The 26,709-nt window shown below is 45.6% G+C and overlaps 1 protein-coding gene across 1 annotated transcript in view; it reads left to right on the plus strand.

Moving 5' to 3' along the window:
* NEIL2 (nei like DNA glycosylase 2) overlaps positions 1 to 26,709 on the plus strand; it is a 218,072-nt gene that overhangs the window by 110,934 nt on the left and 80,429 nt on the right. Inside the window, exons 3-4 of the mRNA XM_086925145.1 lie at positions 6,664 to 7,004; positions 25,085 to 25,281. Coding sequence (XP_086781271.1) covers positions 6,664 to 7,004; positions 25,085 to 25,281 — 538 coding nt within the window. The remainder of the gene's footprint in view (positions 1 to 6,663; positions 7,005 to 25,084; positions 25,282 to 26,709) is intronic.

The following is a 26,709-nucleotide window of genomic DNA, read 5'->3' on the forward strand; positions in this document are numbered from 1 at the left end:
AGATTCTTAAAAAGACTCGACTGGGCTTGGTTTAAAGCGGCTGCATCTTTTGTATTCATCAGTTCTGAGCCATATGAAATAGTTGGAATGAATTTTGCTGCAATTACCTTTAACAGGTGACCCGTTGAGCAGCCTTTTAACTTCCTCTTTAGAATTTTAAAGGCGTAATGGAGTTGTTTTGCCTTCGTTTTTCCTTTGTTCAGCTGGTTGTTAAAGTTGAGGTTGTGTTCAAGTTGAAACCCTAGGTGTTTGTAGGAATTCACCTGGGATATTAGTTTGCCATCTAGATTCCAGATGAATTTACCTTTTGACTAAGCATGGACGAAATTTGCGAATTTGCGTTCCGCGAACTCGCATATTTCCCCGCGAAATCGCAAAAAAATCTGCGAATTCGCGAATTTTCCTGTGAAAACGCGGATTTTTTTGCGATTTGCCCTGGAGTAATTTCTCTGTTAGACTCGTTCTTCCCTTGTTTTTCTGCCCTTCTGCCCATTGTTAGGCTGCTTTTTTATGCCTTTCTGCCCTCTGCATCACCACATTACCACTCAGCGCCACCACAGCATCACTCACCACCACCACATTATCACTCAGCACCTCCACATTATCACTCAGCACCACCACAGCACCACTCAGCAGCACCACAGCACCACTCAGCACCACCACAGCATCACTAAGCGCCACCACAGCATCACTAAGCGCCACCACAGCATCACTCAGCGCCACCACAGCATCACTCAGCGCCACCACAGCATCACTCAGCGCCACCACAGCATCACTCAGCGCCACCACAGCATCACTCAGCGCCACCACAGCATCACTCAGCGCCACCACAGCATCACTCAGCGCCACCACAGCATCACTCAGCGCCACCACAGCATCACTCAGCGCCACCACAGCATCACTCAGCGCCACCACAGCATCACTCAGCGCCACCACAGCATCACTCAGCGCCACCACAGCATCACTCAGCGCCACCACAGCATCACTCAGCACCACCACAGCATCACTCAGCACCACCACAGCATCACTCAGCACCACCACAGCATCACTCAGCACCACACTGCGCCACCACATTATCACTCAGCACCACCACATTATCACTCAGCACCACCACATTATCACTCGGCACCACCACATTATCACTCGGCACCACCACATTATCACTCGGCACCACCACATTATCACTCGGCACCACCACAGCATCACTCGGCGCCACCACAGCACCACTCAGCGCCACCACAGCATCACTCAGCGCCACCACAGCATCACTCAGCGCCACCACAGCATCACTCAGCACCACCACAGCATCACTCAGCACCACCACAGCATCACTCAGCGCCACCACAGCATCACTCAGCGCCACCACAGCATCACTCAGCGCCACCACAGCATCACTCAGCGCCACCACAGCATCACTCAGCACCACCACAGCATCACTCAGCACCACCACAGCATCACTCAGCACCACCACAGCATCACTCAGCACCACACTGCGCCACCACATTATCACTCAGCACCACCACATTATCACTCAGCACCACCACATTATCACTCGGCACCACCACATTATCACTCGGCACCACCACATTATCACTCGGCACCACCACATTATCACTCGGCACCACCACAGCATCACTCGGCGCCACCACAGCACCACTCAGCGCCACCACAGCACCACTCAGCACCACCACAGCATCACTCCACCACGGCATCACTCAGCACCACCATCACTCCACAGCACCCCTCAGCGCCACCACAGCACCACTCAGCACCACCGCCGCACCACTCAGCACCACCGCCGCACCACTCAGCACCACCGCCGCACCACTCAGCACCACCACCGCACCACTCAGCACCACCACCGCACCACTCAGCACCACCACCGCATCACTCAGCACCACCACCGCACCACTCAGCACCACCACCGCACCACTCAGCACCACCACAGCATCACTCAGCACCACCACAGCATCACTCAGCACCACCACAGCATCACTCAGCACCACCACAGCATCACTCAGCACCACCACAGCATCACTCAGCACCACCACAGCATCACTCAGCACCACCACAGCATCACTCAGCACCACCACTCGGCACCACCACAGCAACACTCAGCACCACCACAGCAACACTCAGCACCACCACAGCAACACTCAGCACCACCACAGCAACACTCAGCACCACCACAGCATCACTCAGCACCACCACAGCATCACTCAGCACCACCACAGCATCACTCAGCACCACCACAGCATCACTCAGCACCACCACAGCATCACTCAGCACCACCACATTATCACTCAGCAGCACTCGGCACCACCACAGCATCACTCAGCACCACCACATTATCACTCGGCACCACCACATTATCACTCGGCACCACCACATTATCACTCGGCACCACCACATTATCACTCGGCACCACCACATTATCACTCGGCACCACCACAGCATCACTCGGCGCCACCACAGCACCACTCAGCACCACCGCCGCACCACTCAGCACCACCGCCGCACCACTCAGCACCACCACCGCACCACTCAGCACCACCACCGCACCACTCAGCACCACCACCGCATCACTCAGCACCACCACAGCATCACTCAGCACCACCACTCGGCACCACCACAGCAACACTCAGCACCACCACAGCAACACTCAGCACCACCACAGCAACACTCAGCACCACCACAGCAACACTCAGCACCACCACAGCATCACTCAGCACCACCACAGCATCACTCAGCACCACCACAGCATCACTCAGCACCACCACAGCATCACTCAGCACCACCACATTATCACTCAGCAGCACTCGGCACCACCACAGCATCACTCGGCACCACCACAGCATCACTCGGCACCACCACAGCATCACTCAGCACCACCACAGCATCACTCAGCACCACCACAGCATCACTCGGCACCACCACAGCATCACTCTGCACCACCACAGCATCACTCTGCACCACCACAGCATCACTCTGCACCACCACAGCATCACTCTGCACCACCACAGCATCACTCTGCACCACCACAGCATCACTCTGCACCACCACAGCATCACTCTGCACCACCACAGCATCACTCTGCACCACCACAGCATCACTCTGCACCACCACAGCATCACTCTGCACCACCACAGCATCACTCTGCACCACCACAGCATCACTCTGCACCACCACAGCATCACTCTGCACCACCACAGCATCACTCTGCACCACCACAGCATCACTCTGCACCACCACAGCATCACTCTGCACCACCACAGCATCACTCAGCACCACCACAGCATCACTCAGCACCACCACAGCATCACTCAGCACCACCACAGCATCACTCAGCACCACCCCAGCATCACTCAGCATCACCACAGCATCACCACCGCACCACACAGCGCCACCCCAGCATCAATCTGCGCAACCATTTAACAACAACTGGTTCAAATATGTTCTCTCAATGTTTCAAGCTTTATTACAAATGTCACAAAAAGATGTTAATATTTCACTTCTGTTCTTGGATTTTTGTCACAAAATACACTGAACATAATCTTCACAAAAGTTATTTACAAAAGTTTAAGCTATTGCCATTATAAATTAAAATCACTTTTATTTAAGTATTATTTATTTTAAAAAATTAAAAGCCATTGTAATATCAATACATCTAAGTCACGTAAATACAAAACATGTTGCATTACAAATGCTATAGGTGTCACATTTGCGAAAGTTATAACTATTGGCATTGTAAATGACAAAGCTATTAATTTCGCTATTTTTAAACCCAACACAGAAATAAAAAGAATTGTCATTTACAAGACCAATAGCTCAAACTTTCCTAATGCGAGACCTATTGCATTGCAAATGCTTGTTTTTATATCTGTCGGTGCTTCCTGTTGAGGTTTAATTTTCGTGACCGGCGCCTCATTGCCTACTTGTAACTATTTTCTGACCCTGCTTCAAGGGTCAGAGCAGGGTCAGAGAATAGTTGCAAGTAGGCAACGAGGCGCCAGGAAGCACTTGCAGGCTTACAGCAGCAGGTGCCCAAGTTGAAGTTAATTTCTTTGTAACCCTTTTGTAAAAGGTTACAAAAAATTAGCTTCAACTTTTGCACCTGCTGCTTTTACCCTGTAAGTCATTGGCTGAAAATGTGTCCCGCTGATTCGCGGATTTTATCGCGATTTCGCGAGATTCGCGGAAAATCCGCAAATTTCCCGAGCGGAACGAATTTTCAGTCATGCTTACTTTTGACCCTGTTTTCCGATGTTTGGAAAAACATAGCACCTTTGTTTTCTTGTGATTTATTGTTAGTTGGGCTGTTATCATGTATGCTCCTAGTTGGGCCATTGATCGCTGCAGGCCTATAGGTGTTTGAGAAAGGAGAACAATGTCGTCTGCATATTGAAGGCTAGTGATTGGCGTGTTGCCCAAATTAGTGGGGTTGGTTCGAACTTGTTGGAGGTGTTTCTCAAGGTCAGCAGTATAGATGTTAAAAAGACAAGGGGCCAACACACACCCCTGTTTTAGTCCATTTTATGTTGGAATCTTGCTTGTTATACTGCATCCGTCTCCTTTCTTTACTTGTACCCACGCTTTTGTATAAAGGTTCATTATCGCCGACAGAAGTTTGGTTGGCAACCCCCAATGGGGCAGGGAGGGCTGCATTTAGTGAATGCTTTCCAGACACTGCCTGGGGCACACAAGGTGCTCCATGCATTTCGCAGTTCAAACCGGATGCTGGGGCACTCTGCCCCAGCTCTGGCGCAAAACTGGACAAAGGGAAAGGGGTGTAACCACCCCTTCCCAGGTCCACCCTTAGGAGGGTACTTAAGGGTAGTCCAGCCCCTAAACTTAGTATAAGTATAGGAACCCAGTCACTAGGACTTTAGAGTACCCTGGCTGAAACTTTGAAACACAAATCCTGGACCTTCGACATTCCATTTCGACTGGAAGAGGGAAGACATCTCCCTTGTGGTCAAGGAGTCACCACCCTGTTCAAACAGGCACCAGCAGCAACTTTGCCGGTCTGCATTTTCGAGGCTCCCGCCGGATCCCGAAGAATCTGCGACAGAGGACACAGACTTCAAGACATCTCTGACCCCGACCTTCGCTGACAGCAAAGCTGAGACCCGTGGCGGACTGGAACTCCTGGACATCCTGCATTTTGCAAGCTGCACTCACTTTACAAGGTAACTCGAAGTCGCGCATTGGGGTGCTTGAAGCCCCAGACCCGAGCACCATTTGCACCGAAGCTCAGAGACCCCCACTCCACGAGTGACCCGTGGGCCCCGCTTTTGCATTTCAGCTTGACGTGTCTTTGCGGTTCCTAGTTCATTGGATAGTGAGCTCCCCGAAGACTTTCTTTTGAATCTAACTTGCTTTCCTGGTTGCTCCAGGCTTGCTCCAACTTCCCTACAAAGGAGAAGTTCCTCAGACCTTGCTGGTCTGCACCGAGGCCAATCTCGACATCCTGCATGGGTTGCGTTTGCCAAGGCTTGTTTGGTCCAGTCTGGGTACCGACACTACAGTCAACTAGATCCTTCATGGGACAGCTTGAATCCAGCTCCCGGTCAACGCCTCCTGGTCCTCGTGGCTGAAGAGACAAACTTCACATCTTCACCTGAAATCACCCGACATCTAGTGGCATATTTCGATTGCTGCCCTGGTCACTGGCAAGTGACCCAGACTCTGTCCCTTCTGCTTTCAGGTTCTACGGTTCTTCGATCCACTTTTGGATCCCCCCGGACACTTTTCCTCTGGTCGCCTGCAGCACTTCTTTGCAGCTCTCCATTGAAAACAACTCCAAAAGTCAACACGAAAAGACACCTCACCCAGGGAAGCCGGTGCATAGGTAACACAAGTACTCCGGTGAGCATGTGGGTCTTGACTCTCGAAGTGTCCTAGTTTAAAAGGGTTCCATCATAGTCCATCTGGAAGTGTCCTTAAATTGTAAATTTGTAACTTCTTTGTTTCCCATAAAAAGTCAATGGTAACCCTCGGCTGTGTTTAGACACTGCACGCGTCTCCCGTGGGCCTCCTACTTCCTAACCTGTGGTTTAGAGTAGCCCCAGCAATTCCACAGGTCCCAGGCCTGCTTTCTAATTCTGTCGTTGTTCTTATACCACTATTTTAGTATATTGTTTGTGAGGCCCCTAGGGCATAACGTATACTGTGCAACTTATTGTATGTTAATTGAGTAACTTGTATTGTACTTTTACCTCTGACCTCATAAAGAGTACAGAGGGGTTGTGTTTAGAATAAATACATATATTTGATATATACCTTGTGTGGTGTCCTTTCATTTGGTACTCAAGGGATTATAATTGGTAAAACAACTTGCCTAATACGCTCTCTGAAGTCTTAGCCTGATGACTGCTGGTCCATGCTACCACTAGGATAGCTTTCTATAAGGTTGACTTTACAACCACCATCAATAAGGGTCGATTAGACTGGTGCAAGGTGCCGACTAGAACTAGTGGACACCATATGCCAGGCTAACTTCTCAAAGATCCTTCCATAGCGTCTTGCTTGGGTAAGAAACTGTTTTGCGCCGTTTTGAAAGGATAGGTTTAGAAAGTGTGTTGGCACTAGAAAGAATAACTTAAAGAAACAATCAAACGTGACCTAATTGAACTTGTGTCAAAAATACAGTTTCTCTTCTAGGTCCATGGAAAGAATTTGTTCCTTGCATTTGGTTCAGATTTGGGATCAGCAACGAGTGATGACCTGCCTAGTGAAAACCTGGAAGCTGGCCCAAGCTCAGAAGGCACCATGCACCCTCAGGGAAACTGTGTGATGCTGCAAGATAATGATCTGGAAATGTCCGAGACACCAGGAACAAATCAAACCATCAAGAATAGGGCATCCAATGAGCTCGCCAAGGAGATGACGACTTGTAAATGGTTGCGCTTTCATTTTGGGATGTATGGCAGCATTCGGGCCAATGAATTTGCCAGAACCAGGCAAGCTAACAAGAGAGGAGACTGGAAAGACCCTATACCCAGGTACTTAATGAACTGCTGCAGAATTCTGGCAAATTCTTTTTTTTTTTTTTTTTTTTATGTATATGCTTACAAATTGGGATTTTGAATCCAACCTCTTCATCCATTGGTCAGTTAAATTGTCATGCCCACCACCACATTGGGCAGCGGTCCAGCCAACTTAAGCCAATGGCTCTACTGAGCTTGAGTGACAGCATTTTGCTCCTGCACATTGTGCACATCTGCCATTAAATTAGTCTCATTCGATGGATTCCGCATATTACAACAATTCTTCCCTTTATTCCCTGGACTTGAACATGTGCCATAGATGCTTTTTAACCAAAACATTTTGCAAAGCAGCAAATATATTTGCTTGTGCCGCACCAACAGAACATTATTCCACTTTGATATTGGGGGAAAAGTGCGATAGTCCATTTTCTATAAACACATTTTCGATATTTTCATAACTTCATACTAACGCACAAATAATTTGGCTTAAAAATACATGTTACATTTATTTGCTACTTTGCACTCTCAATCGGTGCTGCTTCAGCAGAAGGAGCAGGAACTTGTTCCAAGCTGCAGAAAAGTACTTCGCTTCCGTGTTCGAGATTTCACGAATAATACGCAAGGGAGTTCTTGGTTGGGAAAGTTTTTGGGAACTGAACAAGTGTCCACCAATGCCATAATGTAACAACCCTTTGCCTAATTCACTGTAAGAAGCTGTGCCATAAACTCGAGTTAGCCAGAAAGTCGTCATAGCCATAAATGTGTGTTAAGTTAAAATAGTGGAAAATTATTTCATATTAAAATAAGAAAAACAAATAATAGTACTTTTCATAAAGTCTGCCTGTTAATTGATGTTTTTTTAAAAATGTATCACTTTAAATGGATTTAAAATTAAGAACAGTATTTTTCCAAGAATGTGTTACAATTACAGCACACAAGACAAAGTGTCTTTCCAAGATAGTGCTGCTTTCTCGAAGTCTTCATTTCCCCAACCTGAATGAGAACAGGCCATAATCACCAGCATTGCTTGGGTTAGTGTATGTCTCCGCTCCCATCCCTCCCGCAGCAGCAGTGTAGATATTACAATCTCTGGAGCATGTGGCTTTCTTTTAAGATGTTCGGAAGAGGTCAATGTCAGTGAAGCTAAACTAAGCAGAGTGTTTGTGTTTTTTATCATCAATCAATCAGGGAATTATAAGCGCGCTACTCACCTGTGAGGCAGTGGGGGTGGAGGGGTAGCTCTGGGTTATCCTGAAATACCTTCCACCGGTTCTGGTTCTGCGGATGCGCAGGGTTTTTGTAGGGCGAGGTCGGCAGAGCCGAGGCATCTTTTGGGTACGTGGAAAGACATTTGTTGAGCTATTTGGATCCGAGTTTGTGGAGTGATTTGTAGGCGTGGGCGAGTCGCTTTACGGTTACTCTCTTCTCTACGGGGAGCCAGTGGAGGTCTCACAGGTGTTGGGTCATGTGCTTGGGCCGCGGGGTACTGAGGATGAGTCTGGCTGCGCTGTTCTGGATGGTCTGGAGTTTGTTTAGCAGGGATTTGTTGATTCCAGCATAGAGAGTTTCGGTAGTCGAGTCTGCTGGTTATGAGTGCGTGGGTGACGGTTTTTCTGGCTTCGGGTGGGATCCACTTGAAAGTCTTGCGAAGGATGTGGAGGGAGTTGAAGCAGGTGGAGGCAACGGCATTGATCTGACGAGTCATGGTGAGGGAGGAGTTGCGGCTGATGCCAAGTTTCTGGCCGTGGTCAGTAGGGGTCGGGGTTTCCGAGGGCGGGGGCCACAAGGTGTTGTCCCAAGCGGTAGGGGAGGGACAAAGCGTGAGGACCTCAGTCTTCTCCTAGTTGAGCTGAAGGCTGCTGCTGCTCATCCCAGCTGCAACGTCTTTCATTCCTTCCTGGAAGCGAAGTCTGGTGTCTTTGGGGTTTTTCGTGAGGGAGAGGATGAGCTGGGCGTCATAATCCTAATATCTATGATTTGAATTTGTATTTTAATACCGCAAGTAATGTTTTTTTATTGTCACAGAGCACTCATTTTGCTACATGTACTTTAACGTCCACTAACGTTTCGTCGGAGAACATATATTCCTATTCAAGCATGTGTTTGAGAGTGTATATATGTGTGTGTGTGTATATCGATTGCCTAGGATTGTGTCTTAGAAAAACAACTGACCTTTCTGGAGTGCCTAAGGGCCCCATTTGTTTGGTGGGTCCCTCCACTGGATTTCCAGTGGCGAGTCTGCCCTCTGCGCCAGTTGGGCCTCCTGGATCCTGTGCTGTATTCAGGACAACTCTGATCACAAGACCCCAACCTTCCCCGCATCCCCTTCCAGCAACTTCATTCCTGGCGGCGCTGATCCCATCATCATACCAGACTCCAATACGGAGCCAGACCAGCAGTGTCCAATGCAGAGTTTGGCGCTGGCCGGAACCTGATTTTCTGAGCCAGAGCTATGGCCTTCCTTTTTCGACAGGCCCTGAGCGGAGTATGATTGGGGACGATCTGAGGATCCATGTAATTATCGCCCCCATGAACGGGACCATGATAACTGGTATGAGGAACTGGTGGATGCCAGTGGTCTGTACATCTCCCTAAACTCTAGCCTGGTCTCTTCTCCTAGGGACTACGGAGGAAGGGCCTATGGTGGGGAGACGGGCGGCTACCCTCAGTGGCAGTCAAGACACTACAGCCAGGAATAACCCTCTCAGAGCCGCCATCACTCCCCTCCGGGAATCCAGCTTTTCTCACCTAGCACCCCATCCCCAAGAGCCTGATTACCCAGGCCTCCACGTCGAAAGTCCACCCTGGTGCGTTCCCTACCACACCACACCACTGGATCGGGAATCCAAGAGGTTGGACCTCTTTGGTAAGGGAATGTTCTCTTCTTCTAGCCTTGCTCTGTGGTCGGTGAACACCGCTTGACTTTTGGCTGATACACCCATACGTTTGGGATTGTGTTATGCAAGTACTGAGGATGCCTGAGCCATAATGTCACAAGCTACTGCTGATGGCAGAGATGCAGCAGAGTTCACCATTCGCTGCACACTTGATATGACCAACTTGTTAGTAAGGACAATTGCATTGTCAGTGGCACTCAGATGACATGCCTGGCTGAGATAGACTGGCTTTTTTGCATGGGGTCCCGGTTGAAAACATTTATCTATCCCTCACTCAGACTGCCACGAGCTCCGACCCGGCTCCAGGTCCGTCCCCTGCTCATACTTTGGCTTCTTTCCCGCAGGTTTCCTTGGACGAGCTGCGGTTAGTGTGTTCCAAGATCAAATCAAGTTCCCCCTCCTATCCTTTTAAACCTGACCAGTTTATGATATTGTTACCTTTGCTGTTGTCACCTCTAAGACATGTGATTAACAACTCTCTGTGCAGTGCGATAGTTCCCAATTTTTGGAAGCAAGCGAAGGTGATTCCTTTGCTTAAGAATCCCACCCTCGACGCAGCCAAACTGGAAAATTATCGCCTGATATCTCTCCTCCCACGGATTGCTAAAAAGACAGAGACTTGCGTCTATTCCATCTTTGCCAGATTTCTGGAAGAAGACAACTGGTTGGACATCTCTCAGAATGGCTTTCGCTCAGGCCATAGTATGGAGTCTGCTCTCCTGGCTGTCACAGAACACCTCTGACTCTCTTTGGATGAGGGACATACGTCAGCGCTGATTCTGTTGGACCTCCGCGCCGCATTCAACACGGTCTCTCATCAGATCTTGTTACAAAGGTTAGGAGAAGCAGGTGTTGTGGGCTCAGCTTTGACCTGGTGCTCGTCCTTTCTTTCAAATAGGACCTTCCAGGTTATAGCCCCCCCTTTTGCCTCTTCGTACCATGCCAATAGGCAAGGGGTCCCCAGGGCTCCGTCTTGAACTCTTTGCTTTTCAATCTTTACGTTCAACCCTTGGCAGTGGAGGGCTTACCATTGTATCATATGCTGATGATACACAGCTAGTGGTAGCCCTCTCTGACTATACTGGGAGTGCAGCATCTAAGTTTTGGGAAGATCTCATGTCTGTTGCCGAATGGATGACTGATAATTGTCTTCAACTGAACTCCAACAAGTCAGAAATCCTGTTGGTGGGCAATCATCAAGAGCTATGTGGGGACTGGTGGTGGCCAACCATACTGGGATTTGCACCTACTCCTAAGCAGGCGGTGAAAGATCTTTGAGTCTGGGTAGATTCGGGCCTTAGTTTTCAGCTCCAAACCAAAAAAGTCATGGGGACCTGCTTTGGCATACTTAAGGGGCTTAAATCGCTGCTTGGGTTCTTTGACACACCAGTCGGGCAAATGATTATCCAGGCCTCCATTCTATCTAGACTGGACTATGCCAATGCACTGTACCTAGGGGTGAACAAGATTAAGACCCTGAGACTGCAGCGAGTCCAAAATGCGGCGGATAGAACCCTGTTGGATCTTCCCAGAACCTGTTCCACCTCTATGGCCATCCGTCGGTTGCACTGGCTCCCTTTTGCCAACCGAGTGGAATTTAAGGTCCTCTGCACTGCATTTAAAATCCTGAAACTCTCCTCTCCGGCCATCCTCTCCAATTTGTTGTCACCTTACCGCCCTATGCGCCAGCTTCGCTCTACTGGACAACACCTGGTTACTGTGCCTCGTACAAGGAAGGTACGATCGGGCGGTCACTCTTTCCGTCTTCTGGCTGCCAAGCTCTGGAATGCTCTACCATACGCCATTCGTGCTATGGAAAATTATTTGGTCTTTCGCAAAGCAATTAAAACCCATCTCTTCCCCATAGCCGAGTGCTTTCTCTGTTTCCCAGCCTCTGTTACCTGCTTCAGCGCTGGGACGCCTCTTTGCTGGGGCAACTGTGCGCTATATAAAACATATTAACATAACTTTTTGGGGGATGTCCAGGCATCCCTTATGGACATGCCCTTCTACACACCGGTCTTTTTAGAAACAAGGCAGGATCCGACATCAGCTGCCCCACTGGCAGTCCATAACATTGGACAAAGAGTACTTCAGATCGGTCAGCAGAGTTACACCATATGTTTTCTAGAAACCCTGCCGCCCAAGCCACCATCCTCCGATCGGCTGACAGAACACTAGCTCTGCCAGCTCCATCAGGAAGTACAATCTCTTTTGGCCAAAAGAGCCATTGAGAGTGTGCCAGCATCAGAAGCTAGTTATGGTAGCTATTCTCGCTACTTTCTGGTGCCCAAAAAGGACGAAGGCCTCCGCCCTATTTTAGACCTGCACCCTCTCAAATTCTTTCTGAAGAAGAAATTCAAGATACTTACGTTAGCTCGGCATCGGTCTGCCCTAGACCCTGGAGTCTGGATGGTTGTGCTAGACTTGCAGGACGCCTACTTTCATATTCCCCTCCTGCCTGCCCACAGGTGCTACCTGCAGTTCACATGTCCCATGAGTATTATCAGTTTACTGTGCTCCCTTTGGACGTTACCAGAATCCCTTGAATGTCCACCAAGGTTATTATGGTGGTTGCAGTTTATTGTGGAGGTAAGGGGTTCCAGTCTTCTCCTGCTTCAATGGCTAGATGTTAAAGGTGGGCTTGCCCCAGGAACTCATCTCCCACCTCTAGACCGCGGGAGACCTCTTGCATTCTCTGGTGGTCCAAAGTGCCTATGACCAACAGGCTCTTTCGTCTGACCTGTTCTGGATACAGTGCAGTTTCGAGCCAATTCTCTGGAATGGCGAGTTCATGATATTCAGGATATGATTTTGACGTTTAAGGCTCAAAGCCTGGATTTTGGTGAGATGGACTATGAGGCTGCTTGGACTCATGGCCTCCTGCATCCTGATGCTAACACATGCCTCTCCTACCTGGTCCAGATATTAGAGGGAACTGCAGCAGATCGGCAGTGGTGCTGACGAGCTGCGTATTAAACAGCGGCAGACACCACTCCCCAGCCAGAGCAGACTGTAGTAACAGATCCATCACTCCTGGGCTTGGCCGGTCATCTAGGGGACGTGGACATCAGAGGACTCTGGTCTCCAATAGAATCTCCTCTCCACATCAACTTGCTGGAGCCGAGAGGGATCTGACTGGCACTGGAAACCTCCTATCATGGGAAAGCTAGATCAGGTGTTCACTGACCACACCACTGCCATGTGGCATCACAACAAACAAGGCATGGTGGGTTCAGGACGTCTCTGAATATGACTGTGACATCAGGGCATTTTCCTGGTGGTTTAACATCTTGCAGGCTTTCTTGACGCCAGAGCGGACAAACTCAGCTGTCGATGCTTAGCTGATCACCAATGGCGTCTCCATCCAGAGGTGGTACAAGGTCTTTTCACAGATTCAACTGACTGAATCCGAGATAGACATTGATAGTTTCAATAATGAATCCAACGTAGTGTCAGATCCAGGACAAATCATAGGCACCCTTCCAGTCACAATCCTCCTGGATTAAACAAAGGAGTGGTAGGATACATCCTGGGGCTTCATAGTTGATCCAGCCCCCCTTAACTGGCCTAGCAGAAAGGGATAGGTTGTCGAATTGCTCTGCAAGTTCAGCACATGCTCCTGACATTTGGTGTAATCTACCTTTCAAATATTAGATTCCTTGCAAGGCCTTTCATATTTCTGTGGTTGTTAAATAAAGGGCCATTTTACTGGGTAACAGTTACGCACATTATTTACTAAACTTAGAATCGAAATGGCAAGAAAATAATAAACATAATTAGTATTATTCATATTGTTATTATTGGTGGTGTTGTAATAATAATAATTATTATTGTTAGCACCTTAGCTGCTTTGGAACGTCCAACTCCAGTGCTGAACGTTCCATTGCGCAGGTGCAGTTGGAACGTCCAACGGCCGACGGCAGCACTCCCGAGGTAGTGGTGCCGTTGGCCGCTGGTATAGGCGCAGCACTTAAGAGGTTAGAATACTTGGGATGGCCCAATCCCTATGTTTTTATTTTTTTTATTTCTCTTTATTAGAATGGAATTGAGTAAGCCAATTGTACATCATGGCACATACATGCAGTGCATTACTGGATCTTGACAACATTTCTACAATCATGACCTGCATTCAGTACCTTTGCAGGGCCTCACTTGTTCTGCTCCGTACAGGCTCATTAAAGATGCTCAAGGTCCATCCCATCTCCCACTAAATTATTTGGTCCATGGTATGGCAGAGTTGTGACTGCTGACCCTTGACAGTCTTCGACTCTGTATTTCCACTAGTGATCTCATAGTTTATTAAATTTCCGGGGACATATCCTAGCCTTATATGTAGACTCCTCACATTCATGCATCATTTCACAATTTTTGTCCACTTCGCCACTTTTGGAGGACACTCATTTCTCCATAACTGGGCTATGTGTCACTTTGCCGCCATTAGGGCTGTATTTCAAAAGAGGAGATCATATTTTGGGAAACTTTGTTCTCGGCAGATTTCCAGAAGAGCCAATCATGGTGTAACCACTATCACAGTCCCCACAGTCATTGAGAGGCTTTTCTGTTCTCCTTCTCAGAATGGCCTAATATTTGGGCAAGACCATGGTGTGTATCAATAATCTCTGTTGTGTACAGTGACAGAGGCATATGTCTGTAGAGATTCTTCTGATTTTTAAAGTCTAGTCCTTGTGATGTATGCCCTATGAATGATCTTGAGTTGTGTCAATCTGAAGCCTGCTCTCATGATGGCAATTTGTGTGTATTGGCTATCATCAGATCAATCCTTGTCTTCAGGTATACTCGGGTCACACTCCCACCGCTCTTTCAGAGTAGTGAGGGGCTGCCTGTTATTGATTAGTGGTCTATATGGTTGAGAGACTGCATGCCTTTAGAGTGGGTCAGCTAGGATTTAGCATTGTAGGCGGGACTCGTTCCCTATATGGTCAAGATGGGTTTTGTACTTAGTGCTTGTCTGAGTTGGAGGTATCAAAAGTGTTGTATGGTAGAAAGTTAGAATTGTGCCTGGAGATCTGCAAAAGACCTCATGCCGTGGGGTCCCATATATCCCCTCTAATCCCAGCACATCCCATTTGTGGAACCCCTGCAATTTTGACACCTCTACCAGGATACCCCAGTCTCAGAGGGGCACACAAGTGTTAGGGTATTTCCCCATCCCAAAACCCTAATAGCTTTCTTCCACGCCTTAACTACCTTGGTGAGAGGCAGGGAAGGGCTGCCTGCCATTCTCACCTTCGCATATAAGTCGCTAAGATACTCCCTATCCATCATTACTCGCCTGCCTGCTCCTATTGGTCTGCAAAGCACACAGTCATGTTTTTTATAACGTTTGGAGGCCCAGTCTGTCCTTTTTATGATGTGGAGCTGATCCTGTGCAGGAATCAACTGAATCGGGCATCGCCTAAAAAGCCTGCAGAAAACCAGTTTGTTCAAATGATGCCCGTCATGTGTAAGGCGAACGGCTAGCACAACAAAAATGCTCAGGATTTGAGCTACCCACAAATCTGGTGGAGATTTAGGTCTGTTTTTTTCTATAAAGGACAAAAGATGACTATAGCCTAAATCTGGGATGAAAGCTGGGACAAAAGGGTGTATCAAGCCACCCTCTACGCAGTCATGGATTCTTACACCAGATATATTGCACTCAACCCTCAAGGCTGGGTATAAATAATTTGGAATAATGCCACTCTGGGTCTTCTGCTTACACTGTAGCATTAGGTTCTAGTGTCCATTATTGCGGTGGGGTCCAGCTTTCTTGCAGTGGCTGCCTACGCACCACATTTGGCGATGAGGAGGGCCTCGTACAGGTGCCCGACTCTGTCCTGCTGACCCGTTGCCCTATAGTGCTGCAGTGGATGGAAAAAAAATGTAAATGACACTAGAACAAGACAATGGATGAAGACAGCTGCCTGAAAGCCCCTGTAGGTATATTGTGCATCTAAATTTTGTAAAACTAAAGAGCTAACTTCAGACCTGACCAACCACAGGTTAACCAAAGGGGAACAATGTACTTGCTTAGTTCATCCTCCAACCAAAATACAAGATGGGACGCCGTCTTGTGTTTTTGTGCATGCAGGGGCCATTCTGATATCCTAATGTTGTTGATCTCCTGGTGCTTTGCCTCAGGAGGTTTATGGAGGATATAGAAAAAGACCTGTATCCTTTCTTAGGACCCGATGTTATTTCATCGGATAAGTATAACACAAATGACCTTGTCCTGATGAGTGCGCAAGAGGTGGTTGGCTATTGTTGCACATATTTTTAACTAGTCTATGGTATTTCATACGGGGAAATGAACTGGGTTCCCTGCAGTGTGACATTTTTAACTTTTTTTTCTGTTTTCTCAGGTTAAAACATGATTTTAGTTTTTCACGTTTGACAATGTGCTTACAGAGATAGAGGACCCCCAGATTTATATTGTAACGCTACAGTGTATGTCCAACACTATTTAATGTCACCCCAAAAATTAGCAGGAGTTTTTCTTTTTCACGCTGGGAAACTGCGTTTTCATTTTGAGTGACCACCTAGGGACATATAATAATTGATTAAATAGCACCCATGAGAAAGTCTTTGGGTGAGATCATTTGAGGTTTCTAAGAACATCGCTTAGAACCAGATTTGAGAGGCCCATTATCATTTTTATATAAAATGTCTTTAAAATATTCACTCTTCCTCTCCAGCATGATTTTACCTCTGTTGGCTTTCGCTTAAGGGACATCTCCGTTTGCTTATAGCCACTTAAGCTGGTGGACATAAAGCAATATTGGTTAAGGTTCCACACTTCATCTCCCAGTCTACTAGGAATGCAACAGGCTGACACTTAGCCCTTTGTAGTATTGTATAAAAAACAACCAGTCCATTTTATGGAGGACTGAGAGGCTGGCAACAAGGAGTGGTAAGATAAATAAGTCTTAATTGACCACTCAGTCAAAGTTGAAATGTCTGTGGAACCCCCAACCCACTTGCAAACCCCTCCATATTAAAAGTAGCATCTGTTTGATGTTATTCAGTTTGCCATTATTTCCCTCTTGTAGTAGATGAAGTAGTTGTAGGCCCAGTTGAACAAGTTACTTACCTTCAGCAACACCTTATCTGGTAGAGAATCTATCTAGCTGCAGTTTCCTTCTACTAGAATACTCCCCAGGTGGCAGACTGGATCTGGAAATGTTCGAGCAGTACCGCTGTGCACTGGTAAGTGGCAGCGTTTGATTCTGCATCGTTCGAACCAAAAGTGTTGTGTATGTTACCTATATAGGTACCACCCCAGCATGCTGGCATCAGTTTCTTTTCATGACTTTCCACGCCAGAAGCATAGAGCCATGAGAAACACTGACAGATTGGTATGCATATCTAAGGCCCTTATAAGTGTGACACTTGCACTGTACATTTGCTAAGCCGGAAGGATTGTAGGGTCGGTAAGGAATCTACAGTTAGATGGTCTCTACAAGAAAAGGCTTTACCAGAGGTAAGTAACTTATTCATCTGATTAAGACTACTAGCAGCAGATTCCTTACCTTAGAATAGATACCCAGGCACTGTCTGCTAAACGGATTTTAGACCAAAAAGTCCTGCAGGACCAAATGGGCAAAATTCCCTTTTTGACTGACCTCACCCTTCAGGTAGTAGTGCTTAGTAACCAGCTTGACTGATGTCTAGTCAGGGACTCTACAAAATAACTCTGTGGTCACACCCATGGCTGTGGTGAATTGAGCACTCCAATCCTCAGGGGGTTGCATTTTGGCCAGTTATTGCAGATCTTTATTCAGACGACTATCCATAGTACAATGGTCCATTTTTGCACAGACTTTCCCTTCTTAGTCCCAAAATACCTTATGAAGAGTTGATCCTTCACCTTGAACTCTTTGGTATGTTCAAGGTAGAATGTAATGTTGTCTTTCAGTTCAGTCGTTGGAGTCTCTTCTCTTCTTTAGAAGAGTGAAGCAGAGCAAAGAAGGTAGGCAAGGGGACATTTTGAACTACATGAAAGGGTGTAACTACATTCAGAAGTAAGGAGGCACATGTTCTAAGAACCAGCGTATCTGGGTAAAAAGTTTGCTGATCCTCCTGGCCAATGTTATGGCCTCTAAGAAAAATCATCTTGATGGTTAGCAAACGGAGTGGGCAGTTGTGCAGCGGCCCAAAGGCTTGCACATCAGGAAAGTCCGAATTAGGTTAAATTCCCATTGGGGCATAATGAATGGCCTGTGAGGAAACATATGTTGGAGACGTTTAAGGAACCTAGGGCCAGATGTAGGTAAATGAGAAATACCGGTTTCTTAATAGCAAATGATACTGATTCGCTATTAGGAAATCCGTATTTCCTATGTAGGTAAAGATTCGGTAAAAAATACTGAATCATTAATATTCCTTATTACCGAATCGGTAATTGAGATTCGGTAATGAGGAATACCTACCCATTCATTTCAATGGGCTTGGAGGCCCATAGGAATGACTGTGAGGATATTCAGTATTAGCGAATCAGTATTACCGAATCAGTAATACCGGGAGGTATTTCAAGGGTGTCCAAAGGACACTCAGTTGCACCCCTGAAATGTGCATGTGTGCACATGTGGTGCACATACATGACCTAAGGGCAAGGATGTGTGCCACATGGCACTTTAAAAAAAGCTAAAAAGTGTTTTTTTAAGGGAAATCGGTCATTGCCACCGACTTGAAGTTGGTGGTAATTACTGATTTCTTAAGGCTCAAAAGCACTCTTTAATGTGCTTCCTATATTGCATGTAAGGAATCGGTATTACCGATTTCTTAAATGCATGAGCAATAAGGAATTGGTATTAAGAAATCGGTATTTACCGATTCCTTACCTATATTAGGATTGGCTAAATACCGGTCGGTAATGCTGAAATTTACAGAATTTCGGCGTTACCGACCGCTATTTAGCCACCTACATCTGGCCACTAGTCAGTGTAGGTGACTCGCACAAAGAAGGTTGGTCCAGCAACGGCATAAATGACTGATACATAGCCCTTAACTATGCCCAGAGCAGAGCCCTGCAGGGGCCAAAGATAGAACAAAAAGTAAAACCTGAAAAAGGATTGCAGAGAGTGTCGAAGTACTTGGAAGTACACCATGCATAATTTGTCCCAGCGGCAGGCGTAGACCATCTTGGGGGAGGGACCATGACCAACCTTTGGCAGCTGAATCTCCTATCGTTTGGGTGTATCGACCCAAGAGGCACACAGTGTCCACTGACCACATTGCTAGGCTGGTGGAAGAGAAAATCCTATTTCCAAAGGTGTCCAACCTCTTAAATTTCCTATCGGGTGGAGTGGTAGGGAACGTGCCGTGGCTGACTCAAGAAGTGGAGCCTTGGACCCCCAAGCTTTCAGGGGTGTGGTGCTGGGTGAGGATACTGCAGCCCCCAGGAGTGGGGCGGTAGCAGCAGGTTATTGCCCTGTGTCCAGGGGCCCCAGTGCGGGGCTTGTACCAGGCCCAAAGGAGTGCATTTAGGTGGGGCCAACTCCTGGCTGAAGCATATATGTCAAGACATTCGTCTTGGCTGCCACTGAGGGTAGAATAAGTTCCAAGACCTCAACCTCCCTCTGCCCCACCTTTGCATATAAGGCACCACCTCCCTAGCCAAAATAGGAGGAGAGATCAAGCCAGTGTCTAGGGAGGTGTCCAAACCACTGCCATCCGCTAGGTGCTCATACCAGTTGTCCTCTGTGTCATCTAGGAGATACTGGTATCCATGAGGGTCATAGGACCTCATCCATTCATCATCCTCTCCAGGCCTGTTGAATGTAAAACACACTGGTTCCATCTCAAAGACCATGACCCAGGTTGGTGCCAGAGCTGGCGTCCGATGCTGCCCTTCCAGCTCCGTACCAGTCTGGTATGACAGTGGGGATGGTGCCACTGTAGGACATCTGTACTGGAGCGGGCACCAAGGAAGGCTGCACCCTAGCAGGCAGAGTTGCTCCAGATCAGCACTGAATCCCAGGGGCCTGAGTCGCGCTGAGAGTGAACTCACTGCCAGGAATCCAGTGCTGGCCCCTTCCCACACCTGTGAAGCCTGAAGGCGCTCTACAGGGATCGGCCACCTAAATATGAGGTTCATGGCCTTATAATAGAACTCTTACAAAAGGGCAGGGGTTGGCCCAGCTCCAGGAACTTCAGGGAGGCACGGACCCTGATATGAACTCCACAAAGGAGTGAGGCTTAGAGTGCTGATGGACGAGGCGTAGTGAAGTCGAAGGCCTCTTCGACTTCTTTTAGTGAGACTTATCCGATGATTTGGATTGGGATGATGACTGTCTGGAGCAGTCCCACTAGCAATCCTGGGATCTTCCATGTGACCGATACCCATGGATAATGAGAATTGTGGTGCTGTCTGACATTGGGCGGCAAGGAGCTTGAGGGTACATGGTGTGGTAGTCCTTGCAGGTTTTGGAGTAGTAGTCCCACTCAAAGCACTAAAGACAAACCTAGTGACAAGTACCACATGACGTGAAACCCGCTGGTTCTTAGGGGTCATCCCAAGCAACAACAGAAATTCTCAGTGTTGGCAAAACATCAAGAAAAAGGTCATTCATAAATTGACTAGGGGTAGCTCTTCACAGATCTGTGCTGACAGGCGCGGAAAGAAAATAACTGACATTAGCCCGCTGGATTGGTGCCTATATAGGCACCACACATCCGTTCCGGCACAGACCATGCTGACGCGGAGCTGAAAGACTTCCAACAGGCACACAGGGGTACTGCTCAAACATTCTGATACCTAGGGAATAATCTACGGTAGGAATATGCAGCTAGAAGTCTCTATAAAATCAATAAAAACTATTTGAAGGTTATTTTATCTCAGGTTAAGGTTTTCCATAGTTAGTTTGCAAGTTGTTCGCCTTTATTTAAAACTCTGACCCCATGGCACCAGAGGTGATTATTTGATCCTAAGGAGCCACACTTACAAACCCTCATTACAGAGATAAAACGAGGCGTATTGACACCATATGTTTTTTGATTCTTTGGAAGGGTTTTGAAAGCATGCTCGCAGAACTGACTGCAATTGTGTCCGAGCATGTTTATTGTTGGCAATGCAGTCTGTTATATGTTTGCCAAGTCTAGCCGGAAAAGTGGTTAGTTCTATGATTTTGTTTATAATGTGTGAAAAACCTACAATTTCAATAAAAATTATTATAAAAATTATTATAAAATAAAAAGATAATCCTGGTGCAGTATTTCAGTGCTGACAACTTTTTAATGTAAATTGTAACTAGCTTCAAGAGTTCTTCAAGAGTTCTTTTTCGCTTATTTTGGGATTGAGGAGTTTACTATTGTGGTACATTCGGTAGAATAAAAGCCATCCTTACCCCAAAGAAGTGCCTATAACCTGCAGTTCTGCATTGTCCTTTTGAAGAGCTGGTATCTGTAATTGTTGCTGAGTAGCCAGGCTAGTTGAGGGTCGCACATCACCACCACTACAGGTCTCCTGCCGTTGTAACAACCATCTGACCTCAGAACAGTAGTGTGATCCGACTTCATGGAGACACAAAGGTATTTGTCAGCACCAAAAAAAATAAAAGTGAAGGGGAAAAAATAAATTACAACACTAGTATATTAATTTCATTAATCTTTATTTCGGTCCATTATAACCATAAAAGATACATTAAAAATTCTATTTTACAATACCAATTAATCCAACAGTTGAGGTACAAAAAAGGAAAAGGGCAATAATTGATATACAATTTTTATGATCTGTTTCAAATATGCCATAAAACCTATCTATGGTCATAAATACATTTAAAAAGATACGTTTAAAAACTAAGCATTCTACATCATATAAAAATCTATACCATCAAAAAGGTTTAAAAAATAGTCTCAGGGAGGGACGAGACATTAATCCAAATAAACATATCCCATTTTGAAAAGTGCAGGTGCAAAAGCTCTTTTACTTAATATTTAATATGGGAATGTAAACTTTTGACTTTAAACCAGCTTTCTTCCTAATCAGGTGTACATTAAATAGAAACCTACTTACACAGAAGACGACAAGTTGTGAAGTATCAGTCTTCAATATGCGTTCGGCCTCACTACAACTTCTAACACCCAATTCCTACTGCGAGACCTAATCCATCGTTCCCTGGCTAATTTTTATGCAGGGCAGAAAAAAAGTATATGAACCGTACATCATTTTCTTTGACCTCTTTTGTACATAGGGGACACAAATCATATCTACTGTCCACCTTGGTTCCACCCCATGTAGACGTATTTACATTTATTTGTAAAAGCCCGTATCTAATCTGCAGAAATAGGGATTTCACTAGCGGGGGGCCTACCTCATCCAAAAAAGGTTCAAAATGAACGACATCTTTGAATGCTATCAATTTCAACGTTAAGGACCCAACAGATGAACTATGTAGGATATTGTTATTCATGTAGGTCCAAAAAGTAGACTGTAAAAGTCGCTTACAAGATGACGTCAGGTGTAATGGATCCTCCCAATAATGGGATAGGCCTAACTTCTTTGTTCATGATAAAACATGTTTTAGCCAGGGAATATCCTTACTTCGGTCTATCCTCATGATCTCCTCAAGGGCCTTCTCTATAATGGGAAAGCTCAGGAGTCGACCAAATCCTAACCCAGAATAGTAATGGTCTTAACACTGCATGATGATCAATACGTTTAATGTCAAGGTCCAAAAGTACTGGGATTAAGGGCTTTCTGGTTGGGAGTTTTAATAATTTCCGAAAGAAATTATTTTCTTCCCTTTCAAAGTTCTTTTTACAGTATGGCCCCCAAATCTCAGCCCCATAGAGCACGGCTTTAAACTTGAAAACCTCCAAGGCAGGAGAAACAGCCTTTGAAGAACTAGCCCTATGTTATTTCATTATTGGCAGTGAATTTTGGGGCAACATTATCCTGTTCTTTTTCTAGTTGCCCCTTCCAAGACAATTTACTATCCAAGGTGATTCCTAAATAGTTAAAGCTTTCCACATATTCCAGGTTTTTGGTTGTTTAAAACTAAATTCTTCTTAAAAGATTTGTGTGGGTTTATTGACATGTATTTAGTCTTACTTGAATTGATTTCAAGTCCCTTCATAGTGCAATAATTATTAAAAGAATCCACTAGGCATTGCAATCCCTTAGGGGTTTGAGAAATTAAAATTGTATAGTCAGCCATTAATAATGCTGAGATAACTTCGCCCCCGAGATGCGGAGAATCATGTTTGCAATTTTCTAGATATTTAGGGATATTTACATACAGTGAGAAGAGTGTGGGAGCTAACACGCATCCATGTCGTACATCCCTTCTCACTGGTATTGCCTTAGATAATTCCCCCCTCGGCCCCATCTTACTCTTGCATAATTTCCTACGTGGAGCCTGATCAATTGCACAAATAATTCTTCTGGCACCCCGGTATGTTTTAAGGAGTCCCACAGTAGGAACTAGATCGAAGGCTAACCTTAAATCTACAAAGGCAATATATAAACTGCCCTTCCTTAATGTAATATATTTCCAACAAATACATGTGAATCTGAACACTAGATCAGTAGTGCTTGTTTTGATTCTAAACCCTGCTTGATACTTTGATAATATATATGCCTCATTCATCCATTCTAAAAGTCTATTTAAAATGTGTCTTGCAAAAACTTTCTGTAAAAGGTCAATTAAATTAATTGGGCGATAATTTGCCGGATCATAGCAATTACCTTTTTTTTAAAATTGTCACAATCTCTGCCCCTTTCCATGTATCAGGAATTGGTGTACCTGCTACTATTGAATTACATTTAAAAGACTTCAATATCATGCTTCAATAAATCTCCTGAATTTTGTCATGCCCTGTGGCTTTCCCTGGTTTGATGGCCTGAATCGCTTTTATGGTTTCTTCTAGACTAAAGTGCAGATCAACAGCCTTTGCTTCAATTTCCAATTCCTTTTCTACTGTAGGCGGTTCCCCAGTATAATCCGAATACAGCTGAGAAAAGTGTTCCACCCAAGTATTTTCGTCTAGAAAAAGGTCTTTGGCAGTCCTTCCTGTCTTATTTCCCCTCTATTAGGCTCCTGAAGGCAGCCTGGTCTTTGGACTTTGCTGCAATAATTAAGCCTGTCCAAATCTCATCGGCCCTGACTTTTTTTGTTTCCACTAGCCATTATAGTTATGCCTTCTCTCCCTTATTTCTAGTAATTGCCTGAATTAGGGTGGTCTTAGCTAATCTGCAATCTTTGTTATACCAGGGGTTTCCTACTTCACCTTGGTTGTTCCATCCTCCATTTTTCTCTTTATAGATGTTACTTAAAAGCGGGGTCAGTGCATCCACCAAATTATGATGCATATCCAGTACACGACGTTCCCCTATTAGGAGATCTTGGAATGGTGTTACAATGTCAGCAAATGTATTATAAATATTTATCATCACTGCATCTTTAGTTAGGATATAAGGCCATTTTAGGGCTCGTCTATTATTGTTTATTAGGAGATCACAGGTAGCTGTATCATTCCCTCCATTCCCAGCTGTAGTAACCTTAAAAAGCTGGGATTCTAATGTCAATTGTAAGGGAAAATGATCGCTCTCCATTCTGGGGTCAATTTTAAAATCAATGGCAATATGCCACAAACTTATTGAAACCAATATAAAATCTATCTGGCTCTGAGCACTACCTCTACAAAATGTAAATGCCGTAGGTCTAGCTGACGGCAGACGCCCATTACATGCCCTCAAATCATGTCCTACAGTAAACTGTAGAATTTGTGCCTCTGCAACAGTACACTTTACCCCCCTGCTACTGTCTATGGCCGGAATATTATTCGCCATATCTTGCTCTGCAAATAGATTTTCGAAACCAACTATCAGTTCGAACTTGCAATTAAAATTGCCTCAAACAATTATCCGTGACATGGGCCCTATTGTGTCTAAGAAAGAGTCAAGTTGTTCTATTGTCAACGATTCCTTGTTGGATGCACTTGGCCTATGATAGACATTAATTAAATATAAGTCCTTGTTATCACGTGTAACAATTTTTACGCCCAGCAGATCCTGGGACTGGATATACAGTGGAATATTATCAATTTCAAGGGTAATCCTTGTAAACCACTAGTATATTCAGAAACTCATTTTATTGCTTGCAAATGAAATAAATGTATGTTGCACACTTTTGGTCAATATGGGCATTAATGTTATGAGTTTAGTTAATGGCAAATTTAGCTCCTCAATTTCAGGTTGGTGTTGAATTTTGATGATGGAGGATTTCTAGCTTTCTACAACTGTCGCATGAGTTGGTGCTCAAGGCCCTTCATCAAACCAGCCATTGACATCCTGTCCGCCAGGTTCCATCGAGGGCAAGCCTTGGAGGCGCTCCGTAACTCGCGACCCGTATGTATCACACTTTTGGACCAGCGATATTTCTCTGGATTGGGTATGTACACACCTGTAAGCCTTTTAAATTAATTGCAAGTCTGTCTTAATGAAGCTCGTCTTGGTTTTCATAATCTTGATAGTCTAGCATCGCTTTTGCTTTAATTTAATTTATATAGTAAAAAAGTGATGGATTGAAATCCTCTGAAAGTCGGAATCTTTGATAAACTCTGGTAAAAAATCTGGATAGATTCAATTCCATTATTTTGAGATTGTCTGCAGCACAATTGCCCAGGACCAAACACATGAAAATCAATCTGGGCTCCTCTTAAGAAGGGACAGTCCAGCTATTGCTAGGCACTGCACAATATGCTGACACTTATACACTGAGATGTTGGTCCTAAGCTTGCTGTGCCACACACCAAAATGTCATCTTACTAAAGGCCCAACAAACCTGAAACGTCTGTGATTGATTATGTTCCCATACTGTGGGAGTTAAATGGAGCTTTTTGGCTGGACTGCTCCTTTTGGGTGTGTTTAAGACAGATTTGCAAATGTTTCAATCCTGTTTGTATCGCAGCTGAGCTAAAGATATTAAATTAAGTCTTCCCAAAGTAATCCTAACTAAGGATAAGATTAATTCAAGTGTATATTCATTCATGAAAATATTTTTCAAGTTATTGACTGGAGTTTGGGAGGTGCAGTGTGATAACCTCCATTTAGCATTGAAAAATTAGGCAGAGCTTCTGGTGGGCTCTCTTCGCAACCGGTGCTCTCCTTCTTGAGAATTTGGTGGGCACCTCTGTGATGCTGGCGCCTGGACAATAGTGACAGTATCTGCCATGGAAGGGCAGTATTAAGAGATGCAAGTTGATGTTTGACGTCTCAATTAGTGTATTTTCTTTAAAAAAAAATAATAATAAATGAACATGGTAACAAACCTAGTGGGTTCAGAGCAAACGACACAATGCAGGTAATTCTATTTACAGAAATAAACAAATCTGTTCTGCCAGGGCAAATGTGTTAATTTTCATGAAACGACAAGCTGGTTCAGAAGTGTATAAACTGACTAACTGTCATGGGGACATACACCACTATATATAACGCTTATTGTGATGTGCATTCCTGGAGAGGCGCTGTGCGATCTTGGCGGAAATGCTCTGCGTTAACCCACATTTAGAACCCATGTGCATCTGTGTGGTGTATGTGTGCTTTCCACGTGTGCATCTGATTTTGTGTTTTCTCACCCCATATATTTGGTATGTAGTTGCTGTGTTGACACTGTTGCGTAATGGTATGAGCTTGGCGATTATACAACCAGAAAACCAGTCACCCACTCACAGCCTTAATTGGGCAGGACTATAAATACACTCCCTGAACGCACCATGTTGCTAGGCAATCATGAATCTGTGCGTCCTCGGTTGCATCTTCCGAGCAGCCTGTGATCTTCATGATAAGGGAATCTAGTGGATCCTGAGTCACAAGCTTG

Source organism: Lissotriton vulgaris, chromosome 6, assembly GCF_964263255.1.
Source record: "Lissotriton vulgaris chromosome 6, aLisVul1.2, whole genome shotgun sequence".
NCBI classification, from domain to species: domain Eukaryota; kingdom Metazoa; phylum Chordata; class Amphibia; order Caudata; family Salamandridae; genus Lissotriton; species Lissotriton vulgaris.